The sequence below is a fragment of the Filobasidium floriforme genome, assembly GCF_021052385.1.
Source record: "Filobasidium floriforme strain CBS 6241 chromosome Unknown HD553scaffold_7, whole genome shotgun sequence".
Lineage (NCBI taxonomy): Eukaryota > Fungi > Basidiomycota > Tremellomycetes > Filobasidiales > Filobasidiaceae > Filobasidium > Filobasidium floriforme.
The window spans coordinates 230,115-257,843 of NW_025763628.1; the positions used below are offsets into that span (position 1 = coordinate 230,115).

The 27,729-nt window shown below is 53.1% G+C and overlaps 9 protein-coding genes across 9 annotated transcripts; 3 read left to right on the top strand and 6 right to left on the bottom strand.

Moving 5' to 3' along the window:
* The first annotated feature begins 3,021 nt into the window (after positions 1-3,021).
* HD553DRAFT_308598 (P-loop containing nucleoside triphosphate hydrolase protein) lies at positions 3,022-7,000 on the top strand. Its single transcript, XM_046179563.1, has 19 exons — positions 3,022-3,297; positions 3,373-3,426; positions 3,546-3,561; positions 3,837-4,042; positions 4,117-4,140; positions 4,200-4,308; positions 4,378-4,623; positions 4,691-4,724; positions 4,805-5,023; positions 5,089-5,360; positions 5,427-5,467; positions 5,541-5,648; positions 5,715-5,738; positions 5,795-5,940; positions 6,012-6,184; positions 6,254-6,301; positions 6,376-6,551; positions 6,626-6,665; positions 6,738-7,000. The coding sequence occupies exons 2-19, from the start codon at positions 3,396-3,398 to the stop codon at positions 6,766-6,768; spliced, it is 1,944 nt and encodes a 647-aa protein (XP_046037672.1). The 5' UTR covers positions 3,022-3,297; positions 3,373-3,395; the 3' UTR covers positions 6,769-7,000.
* Positions 7,001-7,186: 186 nt separating this feature from the next.
* Positions 7,187-8,946, top strand: HD553DRAFT_282679 (mitochondrial carrier domain-containing protein). Its single transcript, XM_046178160.1, has 5 exons — positions 7,187-7,392; positions 7,466-7,641; positions 7,721-8,211; positions 8,283-8,658; positions 8,725-8,946. Exons 1-5 carry the CDS (start codon positions 7,271-7,273, stop codon positions 8,808-8,810), a joined length of 1,251 nt encoding a protein of 416 aa, XP_046037673.1. The 5' UTR covers positions 7,187-7,270; the 3' UTR covers positions 8,811-8,946.
* Positions 8,947-9,123: 177 nt separating this feature from the next.
* HD553DRAFT_328352 (carbon-nitrogen hydrolase) lies at positions 9,124-10,392 on the top strand (the record flags this gene model as incomplete). Its single annotated transcript, XM_046181865.1, has 5 exons — positions 9,124-9,272; positions 9,348-9,609; positions 9,671-9,962; positions 9,988-10,189; positions 10,278-10,392. The coding sequence occupies 5 exons, from the start codon at positions 9,124-9,126 to the stop codon at positions 10,390-10,392; spliced, it is 1,020 nt and encodes a 339-aa protein (XP_046037674.1).
* A 39-nt stretch (positions 10,393-10,431) lies between these two features.
* On the bottom strand, positions 10,432-11,507 carry HD553DRAFT_340810 (uncharacterized protein; the record flags this gene model as incomplete). Its single annotated transcript, XM_046182588.1, has 4 exons — positions 10,432-10,602; positions 10,672-10,841; positions 10,918-11,040; positions 11,102-11,507. 4 exons carry the CDS (start codon positions 11,505-11,507, stop codon positions 10,432-10,434), a joined length of 870 nt encoding a protein of 289 aa, XP_046037675.1.
* A 2,147-nt stretch (positions 11,508-13,654) lies between these two features.
* On the bottom strand, positions 13,655-16,702 carry HD553DRAFT_203565 (uncharacterized protein). The gene is made up of 8 exons (XM_046177115.1): positions 16,527-16,702; positions 15,820-16,307; positions 15,469-15,688; positions 14,625-15,375; positions 14,534-14,562; positions 14,160-14,460; positions 13,935-14,085; positions 13,655-13,857 (listed from the first exon to the last, which is right to left on the bottom strand). Exons 1-8 carry the CDS (start codon positions 16,633-16,635, stop codon positions 13,795-13,797), a joined length of 2,112 nt encoding a protein of 703 aa, XP_046037676.1. The 5' UTR covers positions 16,636-16,702; the 3' UTR covers positions 13,655-13,794.
* Positions 16,703-16,924: 222 nt separating this feature from the next.
* HD553DRAFT_308616 (uncharacterized protein) lies at positions 16,925-18,347 on the bottom strand. The gene is made up of 2 exons (XM_046179564.1): positions 18,209-18,347; positions 16,925-18,116 (listed from the first exon to the last, which is right to left on the bottom strand). The coding sequence occupies exons 1-2, from the start codon at positions 18,270-18,272 to the stop codon at positions 17,281-17,283; spliced, it is 900 nt and encodes a 299-aa protein (XP_046037677.1). The 5' UTR covers positions 18,273-18,347; the 3' UTR covers positions 16,925-17,280.
* Positions 18,348-20,124: 1,777 nt separating this feature from the next.
* HD553DRAFT_349062 (uncharacterized protein) lies at positions 20,125-21,454 on the bottom strand. The gene is made up of 3 exons (XM_046183433.1): positions 20,927-21,454; positions 20,471-20,863; positions 20,125-20,403 (listed from the first exon to the last, which is right to left on the bottom strand). The coding sequence occupies exons 1-3, from the start codon at positions 21,208-21,210 to the stop codon at positions 20,280-20,282; spliced, it is 801 nt and encodes a 266-aa protein (XP_046037678.1). The 5' UTR covers positions 21,211-21,454; the 3' UTR covers positions 20,125-20,279.
* A 1,233-nt stretch (positions 21,455-22,687) lies between these two features.
* Positions 22,688-22,909, bottom strand: HD553DRAFT_260725 (uncharacterized protein; the record flags this gene model as incomplete). The annotated part of the gene is made up of 1 exon (XM_046177408.1): positions 22,688-22,909. A coding segment is annotated over one exon (222 nt), but the record flags the coding sequence as incomplete, so codon positions are not given.
* A 1,569-nt stretch (positions 22,910-24,478) lies between these two features.
* HD553DRAFT_270463 (uncharacterized protein) lies at positions 24,479-24,820 on the bottom strand (the record flags this gene model as incomplete). The annotated part of the gene is made up of 1 exon (XM_046177664.1): positions 24,479-24,820. A coding segment is annotated over one exon (342 nt), but the record flags the coding sequence as incomplete, so codon positions are not given.
* Between the last annotated feature and the right edge of the window lie 2,909 nt (positions 24,821-27,729).

Below are 27,729 nucleotides of genomic sequence, written 5' to 3' on the forward strand. Positions count from 1 at the left end.
TTTCGGCATGGAACCGTCGATCATTTTATCCAAGCTCCCGACCAACTCCCCTCGGCCAACCTCGTCCGCGTCTCACGGCAACGGTCTAGAAGCTCTCGACCTCGAAAGAGGACACACGTTGCACCTTGCACTCGTACCCCTGTTTCCACCTCCTCCTGATCGCTGGCTAGACTCCGACGAGCCCGGTCGAGTGACTCTACCGAGTATTCGCCTAGGCTCGCAACCGGCAACCAAGTCGTTGGTCGTCGTCGATCCACCATCTCAGACCTCCTTTGGAATGATTGTCGCTTAGGGCTGTGTGTGGTCCTCCCCGTTGGCCCCGGCCCGGCCGTGTTTCGAACTCGATCAATCTCGATCGCCCATCCCTCTGCCGTTCATGCCCCGTGATCGCTTCGAGCCCTGATGAGCCAGGTGATACACCTCCTTGGGTATTCCTCTCATCACGTTTCAAAGGTCCCACCAGCACATTCTAGAAATCGAAACGGAAGGCGGAACCAAGACTAACCTTGTGAAACGCCTTCTACGATCTACCTGTAACTATACGGCAAGTGGCAATGGTTCTTGATGCTATGTGTGTGTGTGTGTGTGTAGCAATCTATCCTAAGTCCTAGCAATGTTCTGTCGAGTCGAGTATGTTGGCGCAAGTGGTGTCGATCCTAAGTGACGTCGATGTTTGGGGTAGATCCCGATCGTATGACGTTTCCCAACTCCTGTGGAATATGAACCCTGAGTGCGTATGCGTTCGATGGTGGTGTGGCAATGTTCGACTCGCAAGCGGGGGTGGGGAAAAGATCCAAAGATACGAAGGTTGTATTATATCTAAATCTCTGCTGATGAAGATGAACCGATCGTACTCGTAGTCGTTGTGACGCTCGCCATTCAAAATCTGAGCGAGTGCTAGGGGGAGTTTGACGGTGACAGACTTTCTATGTGGTGAGGTTCCGGATATCGGGATCGGCGAAAAAAAGAGACGGATGCCCGTCCTTGTTGAATCCTTGGTATTCGACGGCCGTAGTTTTCAAAGGTTGGTTTGGATCGGTAAACCAACACACTCTTGTCTGCCGGTCGAGAGGGATTTGAACGTCTGTGTGTGTTTTTGGTGGGTCACAGCGCGGGGCTCAGACGATCTATGAGTCTCGTACGTGGTGATGTGTCGTACGGTAGCTCGCTCGCACCGAGAGAATGAACTGGGACTGGACTGCTCGGTGGATCGGTTCGGCGCGGACCAACGGGGAAGGCGGCGGCGCAGGAGGGGTTTGTCGATCGTCGCTACCCTTGGAATCTGAGCGCGGTGTTAGTAGTATCCTACCGAGCGCGGGCCAAGTCAGCGAGATTCAGATCGCGGGAGTAAATGGTTCCGTGGTTGCTCCTTGTTTTCGCCTCGGAACTGTCTCGATGCTGCGAGCGAGTTGGACGGGAGCAGGTAGAGAAAGTATGACACCACTGACGACGACTACGAATGCAATACGGATGGAGACGGTGGAGCGTATGACGAAGCGTTGTTTGACTACATACGACAAACACGGCGAGTGAGAGCGGGGATGGACATGGCAATCGTGGATACCCGGTTGGCCAGCAGAACAACAACAAAGACAGCTCCGGCGGACGATCGAGAGACATGGGTGTAGGTGGATACGACGGCAAACAAGGGTATTGACGAGCCACGCTTCCCGGTCGCCGATCGCTCGCTTGCCAGACTTCGCGCTGTACCCCAACCTCTCCCCCCGCGTTCTCGGTCGTTTCGTTTCGCGATCTAGATCCACCCGAACACGGCCGGTGGTTATTCGGAAGGGTAGAGAAGCGCATGTCAAACGCTGCATAGGGTTTCGTACCCAATATCTGATGCCGGTCTTCGACCTGTGTGGGGTACCCAGAGTAGATGTGGAGAGGCGTACGTGGACGAACCAGATCGATGATGATGCGAATCGTCTCGTACGACTTCGCAGCAATACTGATGCGGACCTCCGAATATCGTCGATGGATGACGGATAGCGTTGAGATAGTGCGGGATGCGGACGCTAGCAAGTGTTCGGGAGGTTACGTGGACGCAAATGCTATCCCATGGTTTGCTTCTAGCTTGCGAGCTAACGATCTCGTACATCTCGATACGGACCGGAAGTCCGAGCTGGTGGATTCACCGCTACGACGGTTTCAGATGGCCGGCGAGCTGTGTGTGTGTGTGTGTGTCTCAGCAGAAGAAGATGGTGGATTCTTCTCCGACGGGTTACCGGGATGAAGGTCTACCCGGCAGGCCTTTCTCGTATTATCGAGACCGTACGAGACGTCGAAAGACTAGGAGGCTGGTACAGCCACTTCGATCGCGAAACGGGTGGGGTTGACGGCCGAGACATGCTCGGCCTCTCCAGGATCGAAACATGGGGGAGAAGCGATACCCTTCTTTCCCCAGATCCATGGATGGCGTCGAGGCGGTAAAAACAGTATATCCGGTCGACGGCGTGTGATTTTGACAACTTGTCGACATTGAATTCGCGCCGACACAGGGCTTGTCCAGGTCCAGGTCGCTAGGGCAAAAGCTTGTTCGCTTGTTGTGGTGTCACCGGAATGCAACCGTATTGTTTGTCTTGCGGAAGGAGGACTCGCGCGAACAGCTCGAGATATTCCAGGCCGCCGCCCAATTCGGTCAATGCGCGAACAATACGGGGACCTCGAGGCCCTCGGCTTGGGAAGTGCATCGGAGAGATCTCGGGGTTACCGAGAACCCGAACGCGGTGGTTGTTGCCAGTCATACAATAAATGATCCCGCCTGTTCACGTGAACGGGATCTGAATAAAGTTGCCTGTTGTGATCCGTTCCGATGAGATGTCACCTTCCAAGGCCGCCTGTCATTCTTGGCGGGCGAAACGCACAAGCTGCGAGCTGCAATGGATAGCACAGCCTGAACAGAGCGCGCAGAGGATTGACAGCGCTTCTAGATGCAATTCGCCTCTCTACAGTGGTAGTGCATGCACTCGTCGCACGAATGCAAGTGGTCATGTGGAGCGCCGAGCATGAACGACTTGGAGTTCGCCTGTCATATGTGCACGAGTTCCGCTTCCACGTGTTTACTGCCGTTTCAGACCTCAGGTTCATCTTCCGCTCCGCAAAGAGACCTAACATTATGAGTAGCAGGTTCGACTCTGACTCCTTAGCAAGACTCAAAACGCAGCTATGCGGATTGACCGCGCTGTTCATAGAGAACAGCGATCACTTCCCAGATTTGAACACATCTCGACGATTCTCTTGGTCTCGCTCTGATCTCCGTCATGTTGGCAAATATCTCTGAATTGCAGAAGCATTGTATGTGTAGGCCAACAGGGGGGCCCGTCCTGTCGAATGCTAACGACCTTATCTGACCATCTGCATGAAATCGAGAAATCGATTCTGGATCTCGCGTAATGGTCGTGCCGAAGACCGCGAGTTTTGTTGGTCAGCGACAATACAAGGCGGATTACTCTAGCCACATTGACAGTAAACGATTAGGAGAGCCAAGCTGTAACTGATGCACTTTTGGTGTACATTCGGATTCGACACTTCTCGCGTCGCAGGTTCTACGATGTCGACGTGAGTTGCGGAAGCAAATACGAAACTTTGATTCCGTCGTTTCCGAATGATCCACCACCGTCGCGATCCCGATGATGGCGATCCTTCACTCCTTCCTTTGAGAGATCTCGTGGCAAATCCATATATATACAGAGAGTTCAAGGGCTCAAGAAGCATTCCGGACGCCTGTCTTTCTCCTTCCTTCCCTGTTATCCCCTCTGACCTCTCGGTTTCTCGTCTCATCGCGCTTTCGACTTCGACACCTCGGCGATTCCTGCGGCTTCCAACTATTGAAGCACGACGCATTCAGACCGACGATCACCTCACCCCCAACACTTTCTTTCATCCCCCACAAGCGGTCTGTCCAGGATGATAAAGTCCAGAACTTCTGGCTCTATCCTTGAATTCTCGTCTTTGCGTTATACTGTCAAGCCCAAGAAGACGCAGATCAAGGTCCTCGTGGACGACATCTCTTTTTCCATGCGGGGGGGAGATATGCTAGGTGAGTCTTGCTCCATGATACTGCTTGATCGCGAAGAAAACGTAATGAACTGAAAATGTACTGTCGACCGAAAGCTATCATGGGCCCATCTGGTGCAGGTGTGTTTCGAACGTCGCGATCGAGATCGACTCGTCTCTAACACGTTCTCATCTGTTAGGCAAGTCTACTCTGCTCGACCTCTTAAGTGGAAGGAAGCGGTTCGATGCAGGAGGCAAGGTCTCACTCAACGGTCGGACCGTCAAGCCCAAGGACATGAAGGCATTGTCGTGAGTTGTACAGTCCGTAGCTTTTCGACAGAAAGCTGATGTTGACGACCTGGATGGGGCGGCCGATAGTTCCTTTGTCGAGCAGGAGGACGCACTACTCGGAACTTTGACAGCCAGAGAGACGTTACGCTTCGCTTTGCAACTTTCTAACCCCACTGCCAAAGCCGCTTTCGTCGAAGAGCGCGTTAGTAGCGTAGTCGAGATGCTTGGTCTAGATGCCTGCGCAGACTTGCCTATTGGTACACCATACCGCAGGGGGCTCAGTGGAGGACAGAAGCGTCGGGTTAGTATTGGATGCAGTCTAATCACTTATCCGTAGGTCACAGATCCAGCGCAGGTATGCTTCGTAACAGTCGAAGGCTAACAGACGTGTCATGTATAGTCGCATTCTGTACTTGGACGAACCCACTTCCGGTGTAAGCTGTGACAGGTCCATGATCTGATTTGTCGTATCTGATGGGGTTTCCGCTTACTCCCACGTAATTCGCTTCCACAGCTCGATTCCACGGCGGCGAAAGAGGTGGTATCCTGCGTCGCAGCTCTTGCGCGCAAGGAAGGCATCATGGTTCTCGCCAGCATTCATCAACCTTCGTATTCGACCCTCAACGAGTTTACGGACCTCGTCTTGCTCTCGCAAGGTCGCATGTGTTACCATGGCCCAGTCGAAAAATTGGACGTCTTCCTCTCCGACTTTGGCGCGGAAGCTCTGCCATTTGTGAGTCATAAACCGTTGCTGAAGCTCTCGTGGCCGCCGAGCTGAATATGGACCCTTTCTTGTAGGTACCACCCACAGACGTTGCCATGCAACTGCTCAACACGGACTTCAGCCGGACGAATGAGATGGACCCTCAAGACGGGCCCGATACCGTTCAGCGGTTTCAAAGCCATTACTTGGAGTGGAAGTCGCGCTCGTTGGCCAGCGAGACTGCGTACGTCCCGGTCGGCTCGAACAACCCTATCGAAACAGTCGAAGGAGGGCAGATAGGTCGGGTTCCTAAGATATGGTACCATACTACCATCCTCTCCCGACGTATGGCAATGAATTATTCTCGGTGAGTATCGGTGATGATTACCCAGCTTTGGACAAGGTCCGACTGATTGATGTCGAGGTTTCACAGCAATCTACTGGCCTATGGAATCCGTGCCGCCATGTATGCCGGTAAGTTCTGTCCGAAAGCTGGCTTTTACTTCGCTGTCTACCGTCGAGACTGAACCTGCCATCAATCCGGTAGGAATGGGCGTGATGCTCGCTACTATATGGATCAGACTGGGCGATGAAGCCAGCACTGTCAATGATCGACTCTCCGTGCACTTTTATTCGGTGGCTTTCCTTGCGTTCAGTAAGTTCTACCTTGGAGTCGAGCACCGGTATCGGCCATTGTACTGAAGATGTGTTCATGTATTAGTGTCAGTAGCAGGTATCCCCGGATGTAAGTCGGAACCTGAGTTGGGTACATGTACAGGAAGCTGATCTAACACGTTTTAGTCCTGGAAGAGCGCGCCAATTTCGTAAAGGAAACGGCCAACGGCCTATACGGTGCCCTGCCCTTCGTGTTGGCCAACTCGATCGTGACCATACCGTTCCTTTTCGCATGTTCGACCTTGTTCGTCCTCATCATGTACTGGGGCATCGTGAGTCCTACCTCTCAATCACCTCCGCGCACACTTCCGCTGTGCCCTGTCTCACTGGATTTCTCTTGTAGGGCCTAAATGATGACGCTTCGGCTGTATTCCGATATATTGGATTCCTCTTCCTATCGATTTACGTAGCGGAAAGTCAAGTCCTGGTCGTCGCCGCCTTGTTGCCGATCTTCGTAGCGGCATTGGCGGTGTCCGCCTTTTTGAACGGCTTCTGGATGAGCGTTGGAGGGTACTTGTAAGTGATCTCGTCTACCGTTTCATGCTAAGCGCTACAGTACTCTTTAATGCCGGTCGGTTCTACCAGCATCCGGGCCATCAATCTTCCTCGCTTCTGGTACTACTCCTTCCACTGGTTGGTAGACCGGAAAGAACACTGGGGTGTTCTATGTGGTCGTTCTGGAGCTGATTATGAACTCGCCCAACCAGGATGGACTACCAGAAGTACGCGTTTGAGCTGTTGGCGAACTCGGATCTTAGAGGGTTGGGATTCCGTTGCGACGGCACGGGATGTCCTTATCCTTCCTCAGTTGGCCCCGATGAACTTCTCGGGCAAGACGTCTTGAACGCGCTCAAGATCGGAGACATCAATTATGGCGCGTGGGGTGAGCATCGGTCTGTATTCCTCAGAATCATGCCAAATAGACTTATACATATATGGTCATGCTTCGATTCGTAGCGGGCATTCTTATAGCAATCATGGTGATCTATCGTATTCTGTGAGTGATCTCGTACACGACAGCACCGAAGAGCATGGATACGGTCAACTGATACCTTCTCGACCGCAACAGACTTTGGGCAGCTCTCAAGCTTGTTCACTAAGAGGTCTGTTCACCGCATGCGGACCTATATCTGAGAGAGCTTGATCGACCGTTATACTTCCCTTACTCCTTCCCGCCCGAGGATTTGATTTGTGACTTCTATGCCATTTCATAATAAAGCTGCAATGCTTGCCATCGATGAACTACAGGCACTCTCATCCACCTCTCTCTGGGGTCACTGATGTCCATTGTCAGTATCACTTGGCCTAGGCATATGAGATAACTTGTTGTGTCAGTCTCCACTGCCAAAACAACTTGCACCCTACCTCGAAGGAAGGATGTCAAGCGGACATCAAACTCTTGTCATCGATGTCCGTTCTTCCGGTTAATCGCAATCACGCGAGAGTACCCGAGAGGAGGATCGCTGCGTGCTGATTGCATCATCTTTCAGACTCAACTGCGATAATATATGAACGAGACAGGTTCGACATCTGTTTCACGACATTCTGTATCAATAGCTTCTCTAGAATCTGACTCGGCGTATCCGTCTGGATCTGGGTACGATGGCGAAGAACATCACTTTGAAAGAAGCTCTCAAGACCGAGCGGTTGACGCCTTTCGGGAATGCCGTCGCCGGGGCTATGGGTGCGGTGGTCAGCAGCGCTCTCGTCTACCCATTAGATACGTAAGTACTGCCACGGTATACTACTAGTCACTGTCAAGTTCTGTTATTCATTGCCATTTGCACTCGCCGACAGGGTCAAGACGCGAATTCAGGGCTCGTCGACCGATTCGAGCGTGACGAAATTGACCGGACCTGATAGGAAAAGCAAGAACGCCATCTTGGCAGTCTTACTCAAGACGTGGAAGAACGAAGGTTTAGAAGGGTTCTTCAGAGGATTCGGAGCGAACATGATTAGTACTTTCAGCATGCGTGAGTCCGGTCGCCAGCAGTTTTCCGAGACATGCTGTGAGCAGCTCTGAACGTTTCTGTTCTTGGACGATTCATGTAGAATTCGCCTACTTCTTCTTCCACTCCTCGTTAAGAACTGCCGTTCTGAAACGCCGCACCTCCAAATCTCTATCTACATCCCTAGAACTCCTCCTCGGCGCCCTCGCAGGAGCTCTCGCTCAGATCTTTACCATCCCCGTAGCCGTCATCGCTACCCGTCAGCAACTTTACGAACGCACAAAGGGCAGCCCGGAAACTCGAGATCCGAGCATGTTCGATACGGCCCGTGACATCATCGAAGAGTCCGGCGTGACGGGCCTGTGGACGGGGTTGAAACCGGGTTTGGTGCTCACAGTGAACCCTGCTATCACGTATGGCGTGTTTGAAAAATTGAAAGGGATGGTCTTGGCCGCTGCTGCTGTTCGTGCAGCTGGCTCAAGCGGGGACGATGCTGCGCTGGCGAAGGCCCTCAATTTGGGACCGGGGTGGAGCTTCTTGTTGGGTATGACGAGCAAGACGTTGGCTACGGTCGTCACGTATCCTTACATCTTTGTGAGTATCGAAGCGTTCGTACGAGGTTCCACGCAAGAGACTGAAGCTTCCGTTGTCAACTGCGATCGCAGGCAAAAGTACGTCTCCAAGCAAAATCACCGAAGATCGACTCGACAGCGTCGCCCTCGACGTCAGAACAGCAACCTCAAACAACGACGTCGGTATCGCCACCCGGGTCGTTTGCTGATGTCGTCAAGCACGAACCGGCTCATCAACACGGCGACCATCTCGTCACCTCCACCGACCTCGAGGCGAACAAGACCGAAGCTTCGTCTTCAACACCGCATGTCACTGGAGAAACAGAACGAGAAGCAAGGAAGGCCTCGGTCGAGAAGAAGAAGTTCACTTCGGCTGTCGAGCTCTTGCAATATACTTATGCGAAACATGGGTTCAAGGGGTGGTATCAGGGCATGTCGGCTCAGATCTTAAAGGCGGTCTTGTCGCAAGGTATGTCCACCGTGTTCCCATACGTATCAGAGGAGAGGGCGAGGAGCTGATCGTATGTATGAACAGGAATCTTGTTCATGCTCAAGGACCAATTCGAGAAGTACGCTCTGATTCTGATGATCCTGGCTAGAAGAGCTTTGGCTCGGCGTTGAACGTGTCGAGGTCCATTGAGGCGCCCTGAGGTTGTTGTATCTGGAGCGCTTGTAGGCAATCACGAGATATGTAGCATCGATATACAACTCCGACTTGGTCGCCAAGCACATCATCAATTCGATGTTCCCCTGCGGATGCAAATGTCGGCGATGACCGACGAGGGGGTTGACCTCGACAGATGAGTCGGATTTTGGACACCTTGACCGGTTCTATACTTGTCTGCAATAACAGACCTGATCTATCGATCCGAGTAGCCTCTCGTTTCACAGGATCCGTACCAACGCCCCAAACTCGTCATTCTGCACTGCAAAAATGTCTCCTACAAACACCATCCGAGCCTCGGTCGTCCAAGCCTGTACCGTCCGCTACGACCTCGACGCGACCTTGGAAAAGATGGAGCGGCTCGTCAAGGTCGCGAAAGATCGGGATGGAAGTGGGATGGTCGTGTTCCCTGAAGCATTGTCAGTACAAAAGGCTCTCACTGTTGTCTCCTATCATACTTGCTAAATGTAGTCGGGTGGGCTTACGTTCGATAGCATCGGCGGTTACCCAAAGGGCCAGACCTTCGGCTGTGTCATCGGCGAACGGCACTCCTCTGGCCGTCAAGATTACCTAGACTACCATAATGCCGCCATCACTATCCCTGGTCCAGCTATTACCCGGATCGAGAAGATCGCCCGCGAATCGGGTGTCTTGATCGTCAGCGGGGTGATCGAGAAGGAAAAGGTCGGAGGATCGTTGTTTTGTACGGTCGTCTGGGTGCATCCGGAAGGAGGCTTGATCGGGAAGAGGAGAAAGGTGAGTGCTTCCATGAATATACAATCTAAGATCATGAGAAAGCTTATTTCAGGCCGTTCAGCTCATGCCGACCGCCTCAGAACGACTCGTCTGGGCGCAAGGAGACGCATCCGACGCCAAGCTCATCAACACCACCCTTCCATCCTCCTCGTCTTCCTCTCAAGCCTTGAACTTGAACATCTCCGCGACAATCTGCTGGGAAAACTACATGCCTCTCTTTCGCCAACACCTGTACGACTTAGGCACTCAGATATACTGCGCCCCGACGGTGGACGGGCGGGAAGTCTGGGCGAACACCATGGTTCATATCGCTTTGGAAGGGAGATGTTTCGTCCTGAGCGCCAATCAGATGAGTCCGAATCCACTCCGATACTGAAGATAAGGATCATGGGACTGACATTAATATCGCCCATCCGACATGCGGACCATACTTTTCTCAAGCCAAGGACCACGTACAAGGTTCTTCATTTACCGCAGGCGAGGCATCGGCTTCCGAGGAAGACGTCAAGATCGCTGGAGGAAGTATGATCGTCGATCCGATGGGTACCATCTTGGCAGGTCCTCTGCGGGGACAAGAAGGGTGGGTCTGGAAAGCCCTTCTCATCGGCAGAAATTGTAACTTCGCCTCGACAGCTGACCAATGAGCTTTTTCGGTTGGGTCATTGTAGGGTATTGACGGCGGAACTCGATCTGGACACGATCATCCGTGGGAAATTCGACCTGGACGTTTCGGGACATTACGCTAGGAATGACATCTTCCAGCTCAACGTACGGAACAGCTGAAACAGAGACTCATCGAGTTAAGAAGGTACAAACGCCTCGCTACACATCGGGCTCGGCGGGTTTGATCCTGTACTCGACGGACCCATGGAATGCCAGTTTGAACGAACGCAGATCGTTCCAACCCCAATCCCCATGTACGTTTCTCCCTTCAAATTTGCTTTTGCCCAGGCTCTGGCCCAGCTTTTCCAGGTCTGCAATCATCGGTTGTAACTACGCGATCCCAACAGCTGTCAGCGGCACATCACCTATACCAGGCAAGATCATGACGACTGGACTCACTTGCGTCTGGCCTGTCTCTGCCGTACCGACCGTGTCGGGTCCGAATGGAATGTCTTTCGCAGCGGCGTTATTAGGATCATTTTCGTCTTTTTCCAGGGTGTTCAAGCTCCATTGCGATTTCGCGCCAGTCAGGTTGACGAATCCGCGATCTTCCCAGAGTTTCGTGGTTTCTGCAAATCGAATCGCATACGACATACTTCCCCGTAAGGCACTTTCGCAACATCGACGCTTTGTGCAAGGGCTCACCTTCGATAGAGTCCAGGATGATGTAGCGTTTCATCTGGACAGCCCACCTCCATCCCCAAGCGAGGAGAAGCGATAAGACTCCCTTGTTCCGGTGTTCCTCTGAGATAATGATCCAGTCGATATCTATAAAGTCGAGTCGTCATCAGCTAATCGACTCGCTACCAACCATCACAGCGGCGCTTACAGATAAAGTCAGGAAACTGGCAGAGCAACTCATCGTAATGCTCGATCTTGTCGAGGAACGCATCGATCACCTCGGTATTAGCTCCAGGGCCTCTATAATACTTTTCCTTCAACGGCATGTCTAGCGAGTCGTCCAAAGCCCAGCTACAGAAGGCGATCACCTCGTCGGTCGCTTGATCAACAATCACTTCGAGTCGGCGGACTGGCGAGTTGTACCACTGAACAAGCACGTGTCGATGGGTAGAAGAGAGTTCCGAGGCGTCCTTGACTCCGGGGTAAAGTAGTCGGAAGAGCTTGCACTGGTGGAAACCGTTGAAGAGTTCTACCATGGCGTCGAGGTCTTCCTCGTCAGCTTTGCGCGCGAGATAACGATCTTGCGAGCCTTCAGAAGTCATTTGACGGGTCATGATATCGACTTGGGTCGGTTTGGATTGATCTTGACGCTGGCAGAGAAACAGATGGTCGTGCAGTGTTCGACAGAACTTGAGGAATACCTCTATATGCTCTTCGACTTGCCCTTACCCGTACAAAACCAAAACTTTCTTCCTTTCTCCATCAAGACCCACAACGAAAAAGTCCCTTTGGGCCCTTTGTTCGGCGCGTGTTTCAGGTTGAAAGGCGCTGACGTAAGTCTGGGTCCGCTCATCATCAACAGGCCCTTCGACATAGCAAGCAATCGCCATGGCAAGGGTGATTTGGGTGGAATTTTTGCGGGCCATGTGGACAAAGGTAGTGCCAGACTTGCTGCTCTACCGATATCTCGTACCGAGAGAACGGTAACAATGCTATCAGCTTGCAGACCAATGTTGTTGTTCAGCTGAGAAGTGTTGATGACTGCCCACCTACTGGGATGGAGAAGGTTGATCCCAAATAGGGTTATGTAGGGCAATTTAGCGTGGTATACAGCTACGGCTGGAGGCCCTCCATAAGCCGTACGATGTATAAGAGACTATATGTCGACGCCGATTTATGCTTTCTTCCAGACCTGTGATCTCGGCAGATCCGGGGCGTGGATACTGCCATGGCACGCGATTAGGGATGAACCAAAGAGCAGACCAAATCGCAGTTGGGACGAAGTCGGGTCCAAAGGTCACGACAGTACCATGCGGTTTGTCTTTCCATCTTGTCTTTTGTGTAACGGATAATTGCGGTCCTCGGAAGGGAGTCTCCAGTTGCTGTTCGATATCTTTACTTCTCCCAATGTAGAACTTTTGAAAGCTGCCCTGTTGTAAATCGGGTTTATATGCATAGATCCATCCTTAAGGAAAGCCTGCCAGATGGAGTTCCGGCGGGAGTCCTCGCAGACATCAAGTCGGAGGTGTTTTTCTTCTTTAATCAGTCGAGTGACGGCTGCTTGATCGTTGTGACGAGCCTTGTTGGAAGGGTGGCCTGTGATCTTCCTGTGAGTTGAGCCGACTTTGGCTTTGCAACCCGGGACGGCATGGGGTGGATCTTGTGGCCGCATGACGGGGATCTGACTCGAGATGGATAGTAGGATGAGTAGATATTCTGATTCATTCTGAAACATGTTTATAGCAAGTCAACACGAGTGCAAGGAAGAACGACGCCAAACGGTCGAATCTTTGTTTCAGGATCCACCTACGAGTGGGTCAGTGAAGCCGCTACAGAGCAGATTCGTGATCATTGGCCAATGTACTATCTCGCAGGTATTCGATGGTGGGCGAATGTGGAATTGAGCAAGAGATCTGGGCAGGGGCAGCCCAGTACGGAGGGGCAGCGGGGTAAGGATATGGCAAAGCACTTCTGCCTCCACCGAGGCCAAAATAGACGGCGCTGGGATAAATCTACCTCCCTCCGATTCCTCCCATTCAATAATGACACTACCGCAACTTCTGGGGGGTCGCCCTTTGCTTTGATGGCAATTACGGCCAAGCTATACGATGCAGTTCCTACGCATTGTAAGTGGTTCTGGAAACCACTTGCTGCGGCGCCAGCAGCAAGGGTTTTATCGTTCACGGCTAGTCATGATTTGGAGTTTCAATGGTGTGTCAGATCTGCCGCTCGTAAAGGCGAGGGAAAGACTCTGGAACGCAATACAAATGTCAAAGCGATCGGCAGCAGCAAAGGAGGAGGGGTAGTTATCGTTTTTTCCAGGCCTTTCGACTGACAAGTAGGGCTTTCGCTGGGTCTGGCGTCTTACGCAAGATCGCCCTTCTGGTAATTCTGCATTGTGTGGCATGAGATTACACCCTTCCCATTCTTGCATTGCGATTGTACTCGTACATATTGCCCGCTCGGGCGTACCGGCTGACCGAACAGGAGCCCAACGTGAAAGCTAGAGTCTTCAGCGGTCTCGTTGGACCGATCCTTGAGTCGCTCAAAAATGTCCTCGTTGTCGCGCGATGCAAATGGAACGGGTACGTTCATGTGTGGAAGTATCGGATAAGGAGCCATAGCGTGGTCTCTGACCGCTTGGTATAAGGGTCGAATCGGAGTTCATCGTCGGGAAGCTGGGTGCACAGCAAGGCCTGTAGAGTATGACAACAACCCTGGGATGATCGCGAGAAGAGCAGAACAAGGGCAGTCCGAGAGTTGTGCCGTCAAGCCTCGTGATGGTTCGCCTCTACAGCGCGAACGTATCAGGGAAATTCCATGGGTGAGGAACGAATTTCCACCGAGAGTCCTTGTCCACATCTTCAACAAGACACAAACAAGACACATCCCCTACAATCTTTACAACAGACGGCCCGATCGATCGCCTCGATCGAATCTACCCTTATCAAAGTACGTCGCACGCTAGACACAGATGACGAATGAAGCCGTCAGCATTTTGTCTTGCACACTGTTGAAGCCAAGCAGCCGAGGGGATTTACCACTTCTCTGCCGCCAAACATCCTGCCATTGAGCATCTTGACGGTCTGCCAAGCTCCTGCCAGGCCGGAAAAGACGACAAATATACGGAACCCGTCTGAAGGCTCGGCTGGTGGTGGATCAACGACATGCATGACGACTCGCTCGACAATTCTTTGAAAAGCAGAGTGTCATTAGCGCGTGGTCCTTACTCGTGATCGCTTGTGCAGCGAGAGTGATTTGCTCACCCATGTTTCCCGCACTCATCGCCAATATCGGCTTGCAGATCCTCATCCGCCATGTCCGGACTAGCCAAGACGTTCGAAAGACAGACCACTTGACTCGGTTCTCCGTACTTCTCCTTGTCCTCCTGTCGCCTCGTATCTTGATTCGAGTTGATCAGTTTTCCCTTGGACGAGCTCGCCTGAACCCATCCGCTTCGACTCTTCTTTTTCGATGCGTCGATGTTTTCCGCCGCCAAGGCGTGGATGATTCCATCGCCTTGTTTGCCGAGTCCTTGACCCTCTTGATGGCCCCACTTCTTCATCACTGAGGTGTCACAAAGGGTGAACGGGTCAACGAACCGCTCCGGATGCAAGTCAAGTTGACCTCTTCGGCTTACTCCTCTCTGCGAATGTCCCCGTCGGCGCCCTAATCACGATTCAAACGGTCAATATTACGGCCGGGCAGAGCTGATTGTCACCTGGACTCACTCGGTCGACCCGGTCTTGGCTTCCACCTCCTTGGCAAGCATGGCCACAACATCTTCTCCACTCATGCCCGTCGTGTCTTTCACTTCCTCGACCTCTTTCACCACTGCCCGAACCTCTTCTTCAGCCGGCGGACCTTTGAGAGCAGCGATCTTTTCGGCGATAGCTTTGGCGGCAGCGATACGTTGTTGTATCTGAGCCGCCCTGTCTTCCGCCGGGACCGCACTCGGAACAGGTGCAGAAGGAACGAATGCTGGCGCTGGAGAGCTCGTGGAGGGAGGCGGCATCGATGTAGGTGGGACCAAGGTGTTGTTCGAAGCGACGAACGTCGGGATCGAACTTGCCGGTCTGACAAAGGCTGGAGGCCCACCCGCGCCGGCTCCCAAACCCGCTCCGTATCCGGTTCCAGACCCAGCACTTGACCCCAAACCGCCGCCTCCACCGCCGGCTGACATGGCCACCCGTCTCGCATAAGCCTCATCGGCGGTCTCCGCCCTGTTCGTTCCAGACCCGACCCCAATCCCCGTCCCCACTTGAAATTGCGGTACCGGTTGTATCTGCGCTTGAGGCTGCGAAAGCGCCAACCGCCTAGCATAAGCCTCATCCGCCGTCTCGTTCTTGTTATATTGCATCGCCTGCCTTCGAGCTGCATCAACTTCGTCCGGCGGAGGAGCCGTCTCTGTGTAATTTGGCGCAGGAGGTTCTCCAGGCTGGCTATTGTAGAAGGATGTGGGAGGTGCAAACGTCCTAGGAGCTGAGTTGCTCAAAAGGAAGCATAAGTCAATTCCCCTTCACACGACACTCTATAAAGCAGAATAAGCAATTTCTTTTGGAAAGCGCGACTCACCATCCCTCCTGACCTCCTGCTCTTCCCGCTCATCCTCCGAATAATAACTCGCCTCACTCTCACTTCCTCTCCGTTTCCTCTCTTCCTCCTCCTTACGTCTGACCCTCGTTTCCTCCCGCTTAGCCTTCCTGTACTCTTTGTACAGCTGCAAATCGTTGGGTTCAGCGGGGTTGTAGAGCTCGTGAGGCTGGAAGATGTGGACGGGCATTTCGAATTGTTTCTGTCAAGCATGGTAGGAGTGAATATTAGCGAGCTGAAAGTGACGACGCTTGGGAAGTCCGGTCATGGTTGATCTGACCCAAAAGGACCTGAAACTGCCAGATGACAGCATGTACAGGAGACAATACACACCTTTTTGTTCTTCTTCCAACGTTTCTTCCCCCTCCCATCGGCCTCCCCGCCCGGGTGCCCTCTCTTACTTCCCGCTCCTCCTCCGGGTATAATACCCTCTAGCGTCATCGAGGGTGGTTTGAAAGTCTTCTTTCCGTCCACCAAAGTCAATGTCGACGGCACCCCAGGCTCTTTCGGTTCCGAAGCGAGGACAACTGGGGCCGCGAAGAACGTCGAGGAGGTGCTAGGTGCGTTTATAGAGACAGGTTTGAAGCCGCTAGGGATTGTCGTGGTCGTCGCTGTTGTCGTAGTATTCGTGGATGTCGAAGGTTTGGAAACAGCTTTCGGTTTCCTCGAAGCTGCCGGAGCGAACCGAAGAGCAGCGGACCACCCCGTCTTATTGGCCGTGCTCGAAGAGGATACCGGGATCTCAGTACCAGCCCCTACGATTGGACGAGTTACTCCGCTGGTTCCTGTTGCATTATTCGTCGTACTTCCATCTTGTACGCCTAATAAGGGGGGCAGAGTCGGACGCCCCTCACGAGATGCGTTAGCGAAAAGGTGTCTTCTCGATCATCATCGAATGAGGAGAGGAAAGAACCAGTATCATGGCGTGACAGACCGAAGGATCCGGACGCATGCTACGATCCGAAGCTTTCGGCCTCATCAGCTGTGGACCTGGCTCTTCCCCCTCCGTGCTTGTGTCGTAGAGTAGGATCGGTTCATACCAGTGTGACCTGAACTCGTTGCGGCGATGGCCGTGGGCGTGCTCGCTGTGTTCTCGGACGCCGGCTTGTTGGGATCCGCTACAAAACTCGTTCCGGCGAATAACGACATGGTCGATAATGGAATGATCACGTTCAGTGTCTAGGTAATGGCTAAGCTTTGAGCTCGGGGTTGTATAGAATTACAAGAGTTCCAGAACAGATGACCGGTGGTTGCTTGAGTACTTGAGTCACTTGAGTGCATGGTCAGCTCTTCGCGGACATTGCTGAATGACTCTCAATGTCCGCGCGCGACCTCCCAGCTTGTCCAACCGCCTGATTGCGGTTGTCCTTCATCAGGTCTGCAGAGGACCCGATGATACGGCCGGGCTCGAAATTACACTTTGTGCCCAAACAACGAGAGCAGTGAAGTGCAATTGTGCAAAGGACTGAAGGCGAAGCGGCGCAATCTGCCCGCAATAAATCTCGCAGCGCCTGGGGCCGTATTTCAAGAAACGTATCTTCTTGCTTATCTTTATTGCTCGAGATCGTCAGGAACAAGCCAGGGCCAACCTGCTTCAGGTTGCCAGGCAGCTGTCTCCTAGCGAAATCTAATGAACGGCCAGGTATATGCGAGATCCAATCAGCGGGTGGGTTCGGTTTTGCGCTGTTCAAGATCTTGAGCGCTTTCTTCGTTCCATGGGCGGTCCGTGCAGGGCAACATGTTATGAAAGCGACGATGATAATTGCAGTGGTATATCCACCTCTGCTATTACGTTCAGTTCCTTCCCCGCCGACCTCGAGCTTGCTTAATTCCCTGCCCTCGTCCTTCCCCTGCCAAGGCTAAATCATCCGGCTTGTAATCGTCTGCTTGATCCACCCCCCGCGACGTAGCATCCCACTTTCTCGCCTTCATCTCCTCGTCTCTCCTCTCCTCCCAAGCCTCGCGTATCGTCTCATCCAACTGCAAGACTCGTTTGCGAAAAGCGTTGAAATCGAGTCGCAATCCAGGCTGCCTCGTCATCTCCCGTGAAACGGCCCCCCGTAACTCGAGCTCGAGCCCCATCTTGACCTCGCTGATGATCGCGGCTTCTGTCCATCCCGTCCTCCTTGCCCACCGGTCGACCTCGGCCAGGTATTGCCAGACAGACGACGTCTGGTATACAGCGGAAAGTTTCCTCGCCGCCAACGCTCTTGCCTTCTCTCCGCCTTGGGCGAGTATACGGGACTCGAGGGACCCAAAGGCGTTCATCAAGAACTCGGCGATCGCCTCGAAATCCTCGAGGTTCTCTCCTACCGGACCCCCATGCCCGTCCGCTCCATCCATTCCGACCCCTTGTACGAGCCTCCATGCCTGTCCTTCCAACAGAGTCAGCGTGTAGAGAACCTTGTTGTCTTCATCTCGAAATCCATTAGCATCCAGCCGGAATCGAAGACGCAGCTTGTCGAGAAAGTGTTGAATGTCTTCGTCGGGCGCGCCGCGGAAAGGTCGGATTGGCGGAAGATCCAAGGGCGTCGAACGAGTCTGGGTCGAGGAGTGGACCTGGTGGTCAGAAGAAGCTTGACTATGTGTCGTTCTGGGCTCGAGGATTCTCGGTCTATTCTGAAGGCTCTCTGATAACGAGAGGCGGAGTATGCAGTGACCCAGACATAGATCAGCTCATAGGCTCATCAGAATGACCCTGATCGATCACGATTTGACTTGCCGTACGAAGGCGGAAGGCAATTCGTTTCGTCAATCGGTTGTTCTGGAGTTCTGGAACCAGACATAGTACTTTCTCGGACGATTCTATGGTGAAGTGTTGATTGGCATGACCAGACGTAGAAACGGGTGGCAGGTAGCAGGTAGACATTTCGATATTAGGGTTGATCAAGGATCAAGAGGATCACGAGCGGACAAACGAGCTCGGCTGTATCGACTTCGGGCATTCGGAAGCAGAATCTGGATCACGAACACCGAAGCGAAGATGACCATATGCGTCAGGTGGGCAGGTGGCAAACCGCTAAGATACCTACACATCGCATCTCGATTAAAATATAGCAAAAGTTCTCGTTATGGCTGCGCGACATGTCTGGATACCATATCTGTTCATTTTCATACGAATTGATCAAGGTGCCATTGATCCGTGAGAGCCGCAACCAGATCCGCCCTTAGGCCGACAGACCGAAGAGAGCGGAGAGTGTGAACGTCGAACGGTATCTTCTACAACGACGTTGTATTCACTGCGCGATGGCGTCGCTCAGGACTATCGTAAATCAGTCAAACCCAATCCACTTGAGCTAGCAGCCGGTTCAAGAGCTATCGAATGCAAGTCACGGCCGTGCTCCACCCTTCATCACTGAATGTGGCCAGCTTGATCGTCGGCATTTGTGGAATGAAGTTCCATGTACTCCTAACACCATGAACCCGCATAAACCGTCGGGCTGTCCGGTCACCGTCTGCTATTCCAAAGCTCTTCAACGAGAATCCATTCCTGATCTGTACCGTTTCAACTGGCTTCCAGCGTTTCCCTGCTTGTCGTCAGTCTCCTCGGAGGGCTATGTAAGCACGTGATCGACGTTTGCATAGCCCAGGTCGTATGGCATATCGAGTGGTTGATTCGGTAACTTTCGGCATAGCATGCTAAGATGTCGCGATCGATCACGATCACATGACCCTGCACAGCATGCTCCATGTCAAAGGAAGGTCATTACGCGATTTTGACGCAAGATCACGGAGGACCCTCTTCCACAAGCATATAAGCGGTGCTCTATCGAGCGAGTCGTAGTCCCCTCCCCCTCCCCCTTGCAATTGATGGCGGGAATCTGCAGTACCCATCATCAGCAGTGCCATTTGTCTGTCTCTAAGAGGTATCAACGACATACTTGATCATGCCCTGTGGCCTTTACATTACCAGGAACACAACTGAGCAGGCGAAGCGACGAGTGATAGAAAATGTCGCCCTGGCTGTTGGCTTCACCGAAGATTTTTTCGAACGTGGCAGGGTAGGCCATCGTGACGGTCATCGGGATGCGTACGCGACAAGGGGAGTGGACCACGAAGAGCTCGGCCAGTCCCACAGCGGATGGAATGAGCCTGTGCTTTCGACTGGGAACAATCCTCGCCACCACGGCTTCGAAGATTCTTTTCCTCCTCCCGCTCCTCTCTACGACCCTTTAGAGCCTCGAAAGAGCCGATTACCGAGGGGATTGCGACGCGACAGGCAAGGAGGTGGTGATCAAGCTGCGTCGGGCGGTGTGCCCGAATCTGCGACTACTATACCCGGCTGTGTGTTTACCGCATCCGCTTCCAAGACTGACACTCACGATGTGCGGAAAAGCGACGGGTCGTTCGAGACACGGGGCGCCAATGAATACTCCGCGCTCGATCCTATGACAATCGAGACCCTGCCAGCATCAGACTTGCCCAGTCTAACCAGCCAGTCGAACACTGCGGGGTCGAAGTGATCTCGTCTTCCTTTGTCCGGCGATCCCGGATATTCCCGATCAGTTTGCAATTGACCTTCGTGTAGAACTTGTTGGGATCTGTATCGACGCGATGACCATGACGAAAGGCTTTGTGAGAGGCTCAAGAAAACGCATGCATCGTCGCAGTCATGAAGGGTCGAGAACCCTTGCTAATGGGAGACCAAGTGCGCTGTCCGTTGTCCGATCAGACCCTGTGACCTTGAATGAACGATCGATTCAAGCGCATATGTGATGAGATCGTGCTTGTGTACTGTAGCAGTAACCCCAGACATTCCTCGAAATTGCATCACACACTGCGTCCGCCGCGTCTCAAACTTTCTGATCGCCATCTGCTACTTCCGATTCGTCCCGCTGGTCTTCTTTGGCCGCTTGATGCTGTTGATACCACAACAAGCCAAACCAAACAGCTGCAACGCAAGGACTTGCGAAAGCGCTGATCCGACGTTTGGGATCAGTCATCGACCCAGATAATGCCCCAGATGAATTCTAATCGGTCTCACCTGTACAGACCAGGACCTAGTTTTAGCTGATCACTAGGCGCCCTCTTCGCTAGCCCGGACGGCTGTGAGGAGGTCAAACCCGTCGACTGATAGGCGGCTCTCCAATCCCACCCATTCAATTCGATGCAGAACATCGCCCCATATGCCGCAGCGAGACCGCCTGAACAGGCGAAAAAGTTAGAAGCTGCCGAGACTGCCGGCTGTGAGTGAGGAAGGATGATGTTCGCCTTGACATCGTGCCAGATATGATAGGCGACCCAGCTGCACCAGAGGAAGAGAAAAAGATTGATGATCGTTAGAGCTGGCAGGAGTCGTAGCAGCCCCCATTCTGATGATCGGATCGTCCAGGGTCCCACGACGTCCGAAGAGGTCGTCTGCGCCGAGTCGTTCATGCTGTCATCTCGTCAACCTTTCAGCTTAGAGCTCGCCTCGATTCCAGACTGGCGCGATACCTACAAGCTGTTCCACGCTGATCCATCCCAAGCGGAAAGATATCCTCCCTGTGACTTGACAAGACACCACGAATCGCTCTGAACGGTGGTAAAAGGCGCCAGAAACAACAACAGCGCTGTGAAAGGCAAGAGTCGCTGCAGAGCCTCTTTCCAACCCGGTTTCAAGATCGTCCTCCATGTTACGATTCGTAGGGGAAACCTCTTGTGCCGTGCCAAGACTCGGTTGACAAGCGCTTGACCGTTGCGGTTGATTTTGCGGATCCTGTCTGCTTGTTCTTTCCGGGACATGGCGGGAAGGAATAGGGATGACGATGATGGGAGAGGGGATGACGAAGCGATTACACAGCGGTAAGTAGCCTGACTCAGTGACAGCAGACAGATCGACAACGATCGGCCACCCGAGAAAGCATGTGATATCACGAACGAAACTCTCGTTCCTGCGGCACTTTCCTCAAACGCGTCGTCGTTTCCTTCCTTTGGGTCGCGGGGGTTCGACGGGGCAGCTCTGGCATCGGTCCGAAACGCCTTGCACTCGAGCGGTGAGAACACTAGGGAGGGTTGGTCATCAGGGTCTAGACTAACTACAAGTCCCAAAGGGGAAAATCTGACATGTAGGCGCCGCAGGCGACGCGCTTTCACCCCCATCCTCTCGAGAGCGACGCCCTCGTCGCTACTAACCACCCCCCGCTAAGCTAAACTAGAATGTCCATATCCGCTCTTTTTGTCGTTTTGTGTTTTGTCGTTTCTTTGAATCGTATCCGCTCTTTTTGTGTTTTATATTGTCTTGTATATATTTCGTTTACGCCCGTCGTCCATGAGTTCGCGAGGGTCGTGTGCTTGTCGTGATCAATGCCGTCTTGCGGTCTTTACTTTGTCGTGATGCTTGTTTTCTTCTTTTTGTTTTCTTTTATTTTCCCGCTCCGTCGTCCCCGTCTCCTACGTTCTCCTCCGCCTCGTCTTCTGCCTCCTTGTCCCTCATCACTCCCAGCCAAGGCCTCAACCTTCCGAATCCTACCGACCCCTTCATGGCTCCATCTACCGTTGCAATCTTCGCCGACGATCTCCCAAGACCTACGACCCTATACGGTCCACCCCACTTGACCTTAAGCTTCTTCGCGGTCTCGTGTGTGGCGTCCCATCTAGGGTTGTATACCTGAACTAGGTCCCCGACATCGAATCGCGGTCCTTTTCCTGTCGACTTCTCCTTGCGCGTCCTATGGTCCTCGAACGCCTGTACCGCCTCACGGCGCATCAGTTCCCCTTCAGCTAGGCCATCACCGAGTTCTACCGGCACCGTCCTATCGTCCAGGATGCCGAACAACAGTTCCCGCGGTGAATACCCGCCTAGGTATTCGAGGTTCCTGTTGTTCAATGCTTCGATAGCTCCCCTCAAGCGGCTAGGCCACGCGCTCGTATCAGTTCCGACTAAGGCGCCCTCTACGCTCGACAGGTCGTGGTCCAACCTCTTGCGCAGCCGGTCTAGGACCAATTTGATCGCGTTCTCGACAACGCCTACGTGTTCGTAAGGCGCCGCTGTCGTAAATATCGTCCCTTTGATCGCTTCTTTCACATCTCGGCCGACTAGGACCCCAGCGTTGTCACTATAAACCTCCCGCGGAAGCATATATGAGGCTGCCATCCACCTTAGAAAGTCGATAGTCGTTTGGCTATGTGGAGGTCTAGTCGAAGTCCAGGTCCAGATATACCTCGTTGCGACATCGATCGCTATCAAAGCTACTTTCTCCCCTGTCGCTGCTTCCGGCAAGTGCACATAGTCGACAGCGACCATCTCGAAAGGAGCTGTTCTCGCTAGCACGTGTTGCAACGACTTCCTCTTCGACATCGAACCGAAACGGTGACACCTTTGGCAGGCTGCGCACGCCGTTTCGACGTCTTTTCTGATGTTGGTCCAATGGTATCTTCTCTGCGTACGACGCAGAGTCAGCTCTAGTCCCAGATGTCCACCATCCTCATGACTCTGGATCGCTATTGTTGGTCCTTCTTTATCCGTCACGACCTCGACGTCGACACTCAATGCCCGATGTCTCGTCCATACCTTCCCGTCCTTGATCCAGTACTGCTTGGCCTTCTGTAGGACCCTATCATCGGACGTGAGCGTCAAACCCGTAAGGAAGACCACTATCGCGTATAATCGATCTTTCTCGAACCTCTTGCGCAAAGCGACATGTTCGTCTTCCGAGAGCCGCCAGACCTCTCTTACGAATTTGTCGCAACCGGCCTCGATATCCGTAAGTTCAGGGGGACCTAATCCGCTCCTCGAAAGGCCATCCGCTACCGCATTCAGGCGTCCCGGCCTGTGGACGAACTCGATGATATCGTAAGACAATATCGCTTCTTTGTACGACGCTTGTTCCCACGTCAGTTTGTCCGAGTTCAGTAAACCTTTGACTGCGGTGCAATCGGTATGCAAAATCACTTTCGCTCCATATATCGTGCTGCGAAAACGTCCCAACGCCCATCGCACAGCCTTCAGTTCCAGGATAAAGCTGTGTTTCTTGGCTTCAGCTTCCGAAGTCCTCCTCGATCCATATTCGATCGTCCGCTGCTGGTTCCCTTGCATTTGGTATAAATGCGCTCCGAATCCCGCCGCTGACGCGTCCACTGCAACATGGAAAGGGGTACCATCGTAAAGCGGTGCCGCTATCACCGGAGCACTCGAGATCGCACGCTTCAGCTCGCGGAAAGCTTCGTCTTGTTCAGGACCCCAACTGTCTCCAATTTTGGACCTTTCCAGCGAACTCCTGTAATGGCCTCTGCCCTTACTCCTGTCCGCCTTACACTCTCGAACTAGTCGCTGCAATGGATCAGCTATCTTCGAGAAGTCCTTTATCAAGGGCCTAAGGTATCCCGCCGTCGAGAGGAACGTCAATAACTCCAGCGCCGTCGTAGGCTTCTTCCATTGAGTTATGGCGTCGACTTTGCCCGGGTCAGCTTGTACACCGTCTCGACTGACGATCTGACCGCCTATCGTAGCTTTCGACATGAACAGCTTAGTCTTCTTCGCGGAGAACTTCAACTTGTGCTTCAGCGCGATATTCAGAACCTTCTCGACTGTCTTGAGAACCGCCTCAAAATCATCGCCCGAAGTGAACATGTCGTCCATCCAACACGACAGCTCTCCTTTCGTAAACATCTCCTTGTACGCCTTCGCTATCCCGATTTGTTGCGTCGCAGGGGAGCCAGTCAGACCTTGGGCCATTCGGAGATATTTGAAGTACCCCCTGCCTTCGACGTAAAACGAGGTATACGCTTGTACCCGTTCCGCCAGTGGGAATGCATAGTATGCCCCCAACTGGTCCAAGATGTTCGTCCACCTTTTGCCCGAATGACGAGAGATCATTTCACCTAGGTTACCAGGCAAGTAGGGCGCCGACTTTGTGGCCCGGTTCAGCGGTTTGTAGTTATGTACCATTCTGAACTTCTTTCCTTTCGGTACCATCTCGCCTCTATCGCCTCCAGACGACGCTCCAGATGTCTTCCCGTCTAGCGCACTCTCGATGAGTTCCTCGATCTTTTGTTGCGAAACCTCCATCTTCTTCGGAACCATGATAACATCCGAAACGCATTTGACGTCCTGTGGAGCGATCGGTGCGATAACTCCCGCCTCTAGTAACTCGTCGACATGAGCTGAAGCCTCCCGTAGTTCGTCTGGTGTCATTCGAATACGCCGAGGCCGGGTCGACAGTTTGATCGACGGGTCCACTTCAAAGTCGTGTACCCCCAGATCCGTGGCTTCGATATCCTTCGTCGTTAGGGCGAACGCTCGTCTGTATTTCAACAGCATAGCTCTGACTCGCTCTCGCTCGTCGTCCTTGAGGTCCGGTCCGATCTCGATATGATCTAGCACCGATTCGTCTTCAGCTTCCACCGTCTCCATCTGGCGTTGTAACTCCGAATGATGGATATCCGTTCGCCAACAGTTCATCATCTCCTTGGCTCGGTCCGTTCCTTTCCAGTATGATCTGAACGCTTGTGGAGCACCGTCGGCGTCGGCTATCCACAGCGTGTCGAGGCGATAATCCTCTACCGCATGCATCTGTCTCAGCCAGTCGCGTCCAAACAGGATGCTCCACTCGTCATCACTATCCATGACTTCGAATGTGATAGGTGATCGGATAGATCCCCCATCGTAATCCAACCGGATAGCCGTTTTGACTCTACCACGACAAGCCTTTACTGATCCATCTGCTACCTTGATCATCGTTTGACTCGGCTGCAATTCCAGACCGGTGGCATGTAAGTCGTAGAAACTGGAATCCATCACGGAAGTGATTGCTCCTCCATCTACGAATCCCTTACGACCAGCGGTACATTCGTAAGAGCCATAAGACTCCAATGTATGTCGTAATGCGAAAGGCTTCGGCTTGGGACCCTTGTATTCCGGATATAGCGTGATGACTTGTCCATTCCCTTTTTGGTATGTCGGGTCTTCGAAGGGAGGCGCAGGTGGTGCCTCATCAGCAGTCTTCTGCCCTTCGTTCACATCGCGAGCTCGTTTACTCACGAGAGGTGCTTGGAGGGCGTTCAGGCCCTCCGTCCTAGTGGGTACTGGTAATGCTAGCCCAGTACACGGGGGTGTCCCGATTTGATCTGTCTCTACATGCCTAACCGCTACATCCTCCTCTCCCTTCAATACCCCTTCCGCTCTCCCTCCTGGCTTCCATCGTTCGAGGTCTTCATTTCGGGTCGAACCAACCTCTATCGGCTCGACCCTCCACCATTTCCCGCCTCCATGATCCACGACCTTCCTCGGCCTCTGTCTTCATCGTCGTACTGGTCAAAATCCATGCCCAACAGCTCCTCCTCCGGCGTCATCTGTCCGTGTTCGAACGTCAAACCCAACGACCTGACCGGTACCGCATTCGCTCCCCTGGCGAATCCGCTATAGCCCTGTCCATCGCTTTGACGGTCTACCCTGATTTGTCCGGTCCTGATTGCGTTCCCCTTGTGGTACCTATACTGCTGCTCCGCTGGCGGTACCTGTTCGTTCGTACAGTCTTTGCCAAGGTGCGGCATCGGCCTTTTCGTCCCGCACTTCCAGCACTCCATGGATCCTACAGGCTCGGTCCCCGGGGTCAACGGAAACTCTTCATTGACGTTAATCACTCCGTTGTTGCGCCTAAGGTACTCATCGATCTGCCGTTGCTGCCTGTCTTCGATCGCTTTGTATCGTACTCCAGGTCGCTGTCCATAGTACCCGTTGCCGTTCGATCTAGGCGGAACATTCTCGAAGCTCCCACGCCTTTCGTTCCCGTAGTCCAACGGTTTCAAACTCCTAGGCGGGGTCAAGGTCGGCGACATCGGAGCTTGCATCGTCCTGTTTGTTTGGTTACCACGATTGTTCAAACCGAATCCGAGCAAGCTCCTGTCCACCCTCTTCTGCCTCTGAATCGACGATATCACATGAGGAGGAAGCTCCCTGACGTACTCGACTACCGCATCAAACGAGTTGATGTCCACGGCTCCACGTAGGATATCTTGCAAATGACTTCCGATGCATTTGAAGATCGCTACGCCCTTCGTGTAATCCGTCGTCTCCGAAGAGCACTTCGCAGCTAACTCTCCTACCTTTTCTGACCACGCAACGTGTCGGTACGTCTTCCCGTCAGGCATCATCACGTCCACGTCTCCATCTTCGAGTTTCGTTTCCATCAGTCCTTCCAGCGCTGCACGTTCTTGGTCTTTCGAACGAACTGCGTCACACCACCCCGTGTTGAAGGCCCGCTCCGCACTCGCATAAGAATCCCTCGTCGCTTCGTCCAACTTCTCGTACCACCTCTCAACAGCTGAATCAGGCTCGAAACAGGTAGAGAACAACGCTCCCTTATCCTTGTCCTCGGTCACCTTCAAGAGTAGCATCGACTGTCGAAATTTCCTGATGAAATCTTTGGCCTCCCTGGTGGAGCTACTCCCTGAGTACGTTGGAAGATCCATCTTGAGTCTGCTGAAGGTTGAAGCTAGATCGTCTACTGTATTCGAAGAAGTTTTCGGATCGGTCGTCTTTGTAGGATTCGGGTTCGATGACGTATCCTGAGTCGACGTCGACGATTTGGTACTTGATTCGGTAGTACCTTTTCGGGTGATTGTCGTACGAGCTAAACTCGAAGGGGGAGCTGAAAGTTTCTTTCCCGATCCTCCAGGTGCTAAGCGTGAGGTTGACGTAGCCGGTAGGGATTGGACTCTAGCTCTTTGCTCGATTGTCGAACTTCTAGGTTGTCTCTCCATCCAGTGATCGGTGGCGAGAAAATTTGATCTCGACTTTGCGGGAGCTATGGAACTCGGATCAGGGATCTAATTTCGGGAACTGGGAGCTATACACGGCACCTACCTAGAGTTCTCAGTTGAAGAACAACGAAGCTTGCGTCGCCATGAGAACACTAGGGAGGGTTGGTCATCAGGGTCTAGACTAACTACAAGTCCCAAAGGGGAAAATCTGACATGTAGGCGCCGCAGGCGACGCGCTTTCAGCGGGAACGTCAAGAACAGCCCCGCGAGCCCCGCGATCACACCTGCTCGCGGAGGATCAGAACCTCCATTCCTGCGGATCCTGCCGCAGGTTGATGGCATGCAGCCTGTGCGATCAGTCGACCGAGAGTGATCCTCGCTTGTACAGAAAATAGAAACCGTCGACCGAGGCAGCAAGTGGAGGAGGACACATGTTCGATCGAGCGGGGCACGGGCATGAAACGCGCGCTAACGTTAACCGAAGGCTCTTGCCGCACCTCGGTCATTTTTCGAACGCGCCACCCCAGCTGATTTTTTCGAAGACCCCTTCTGGGGCCAATG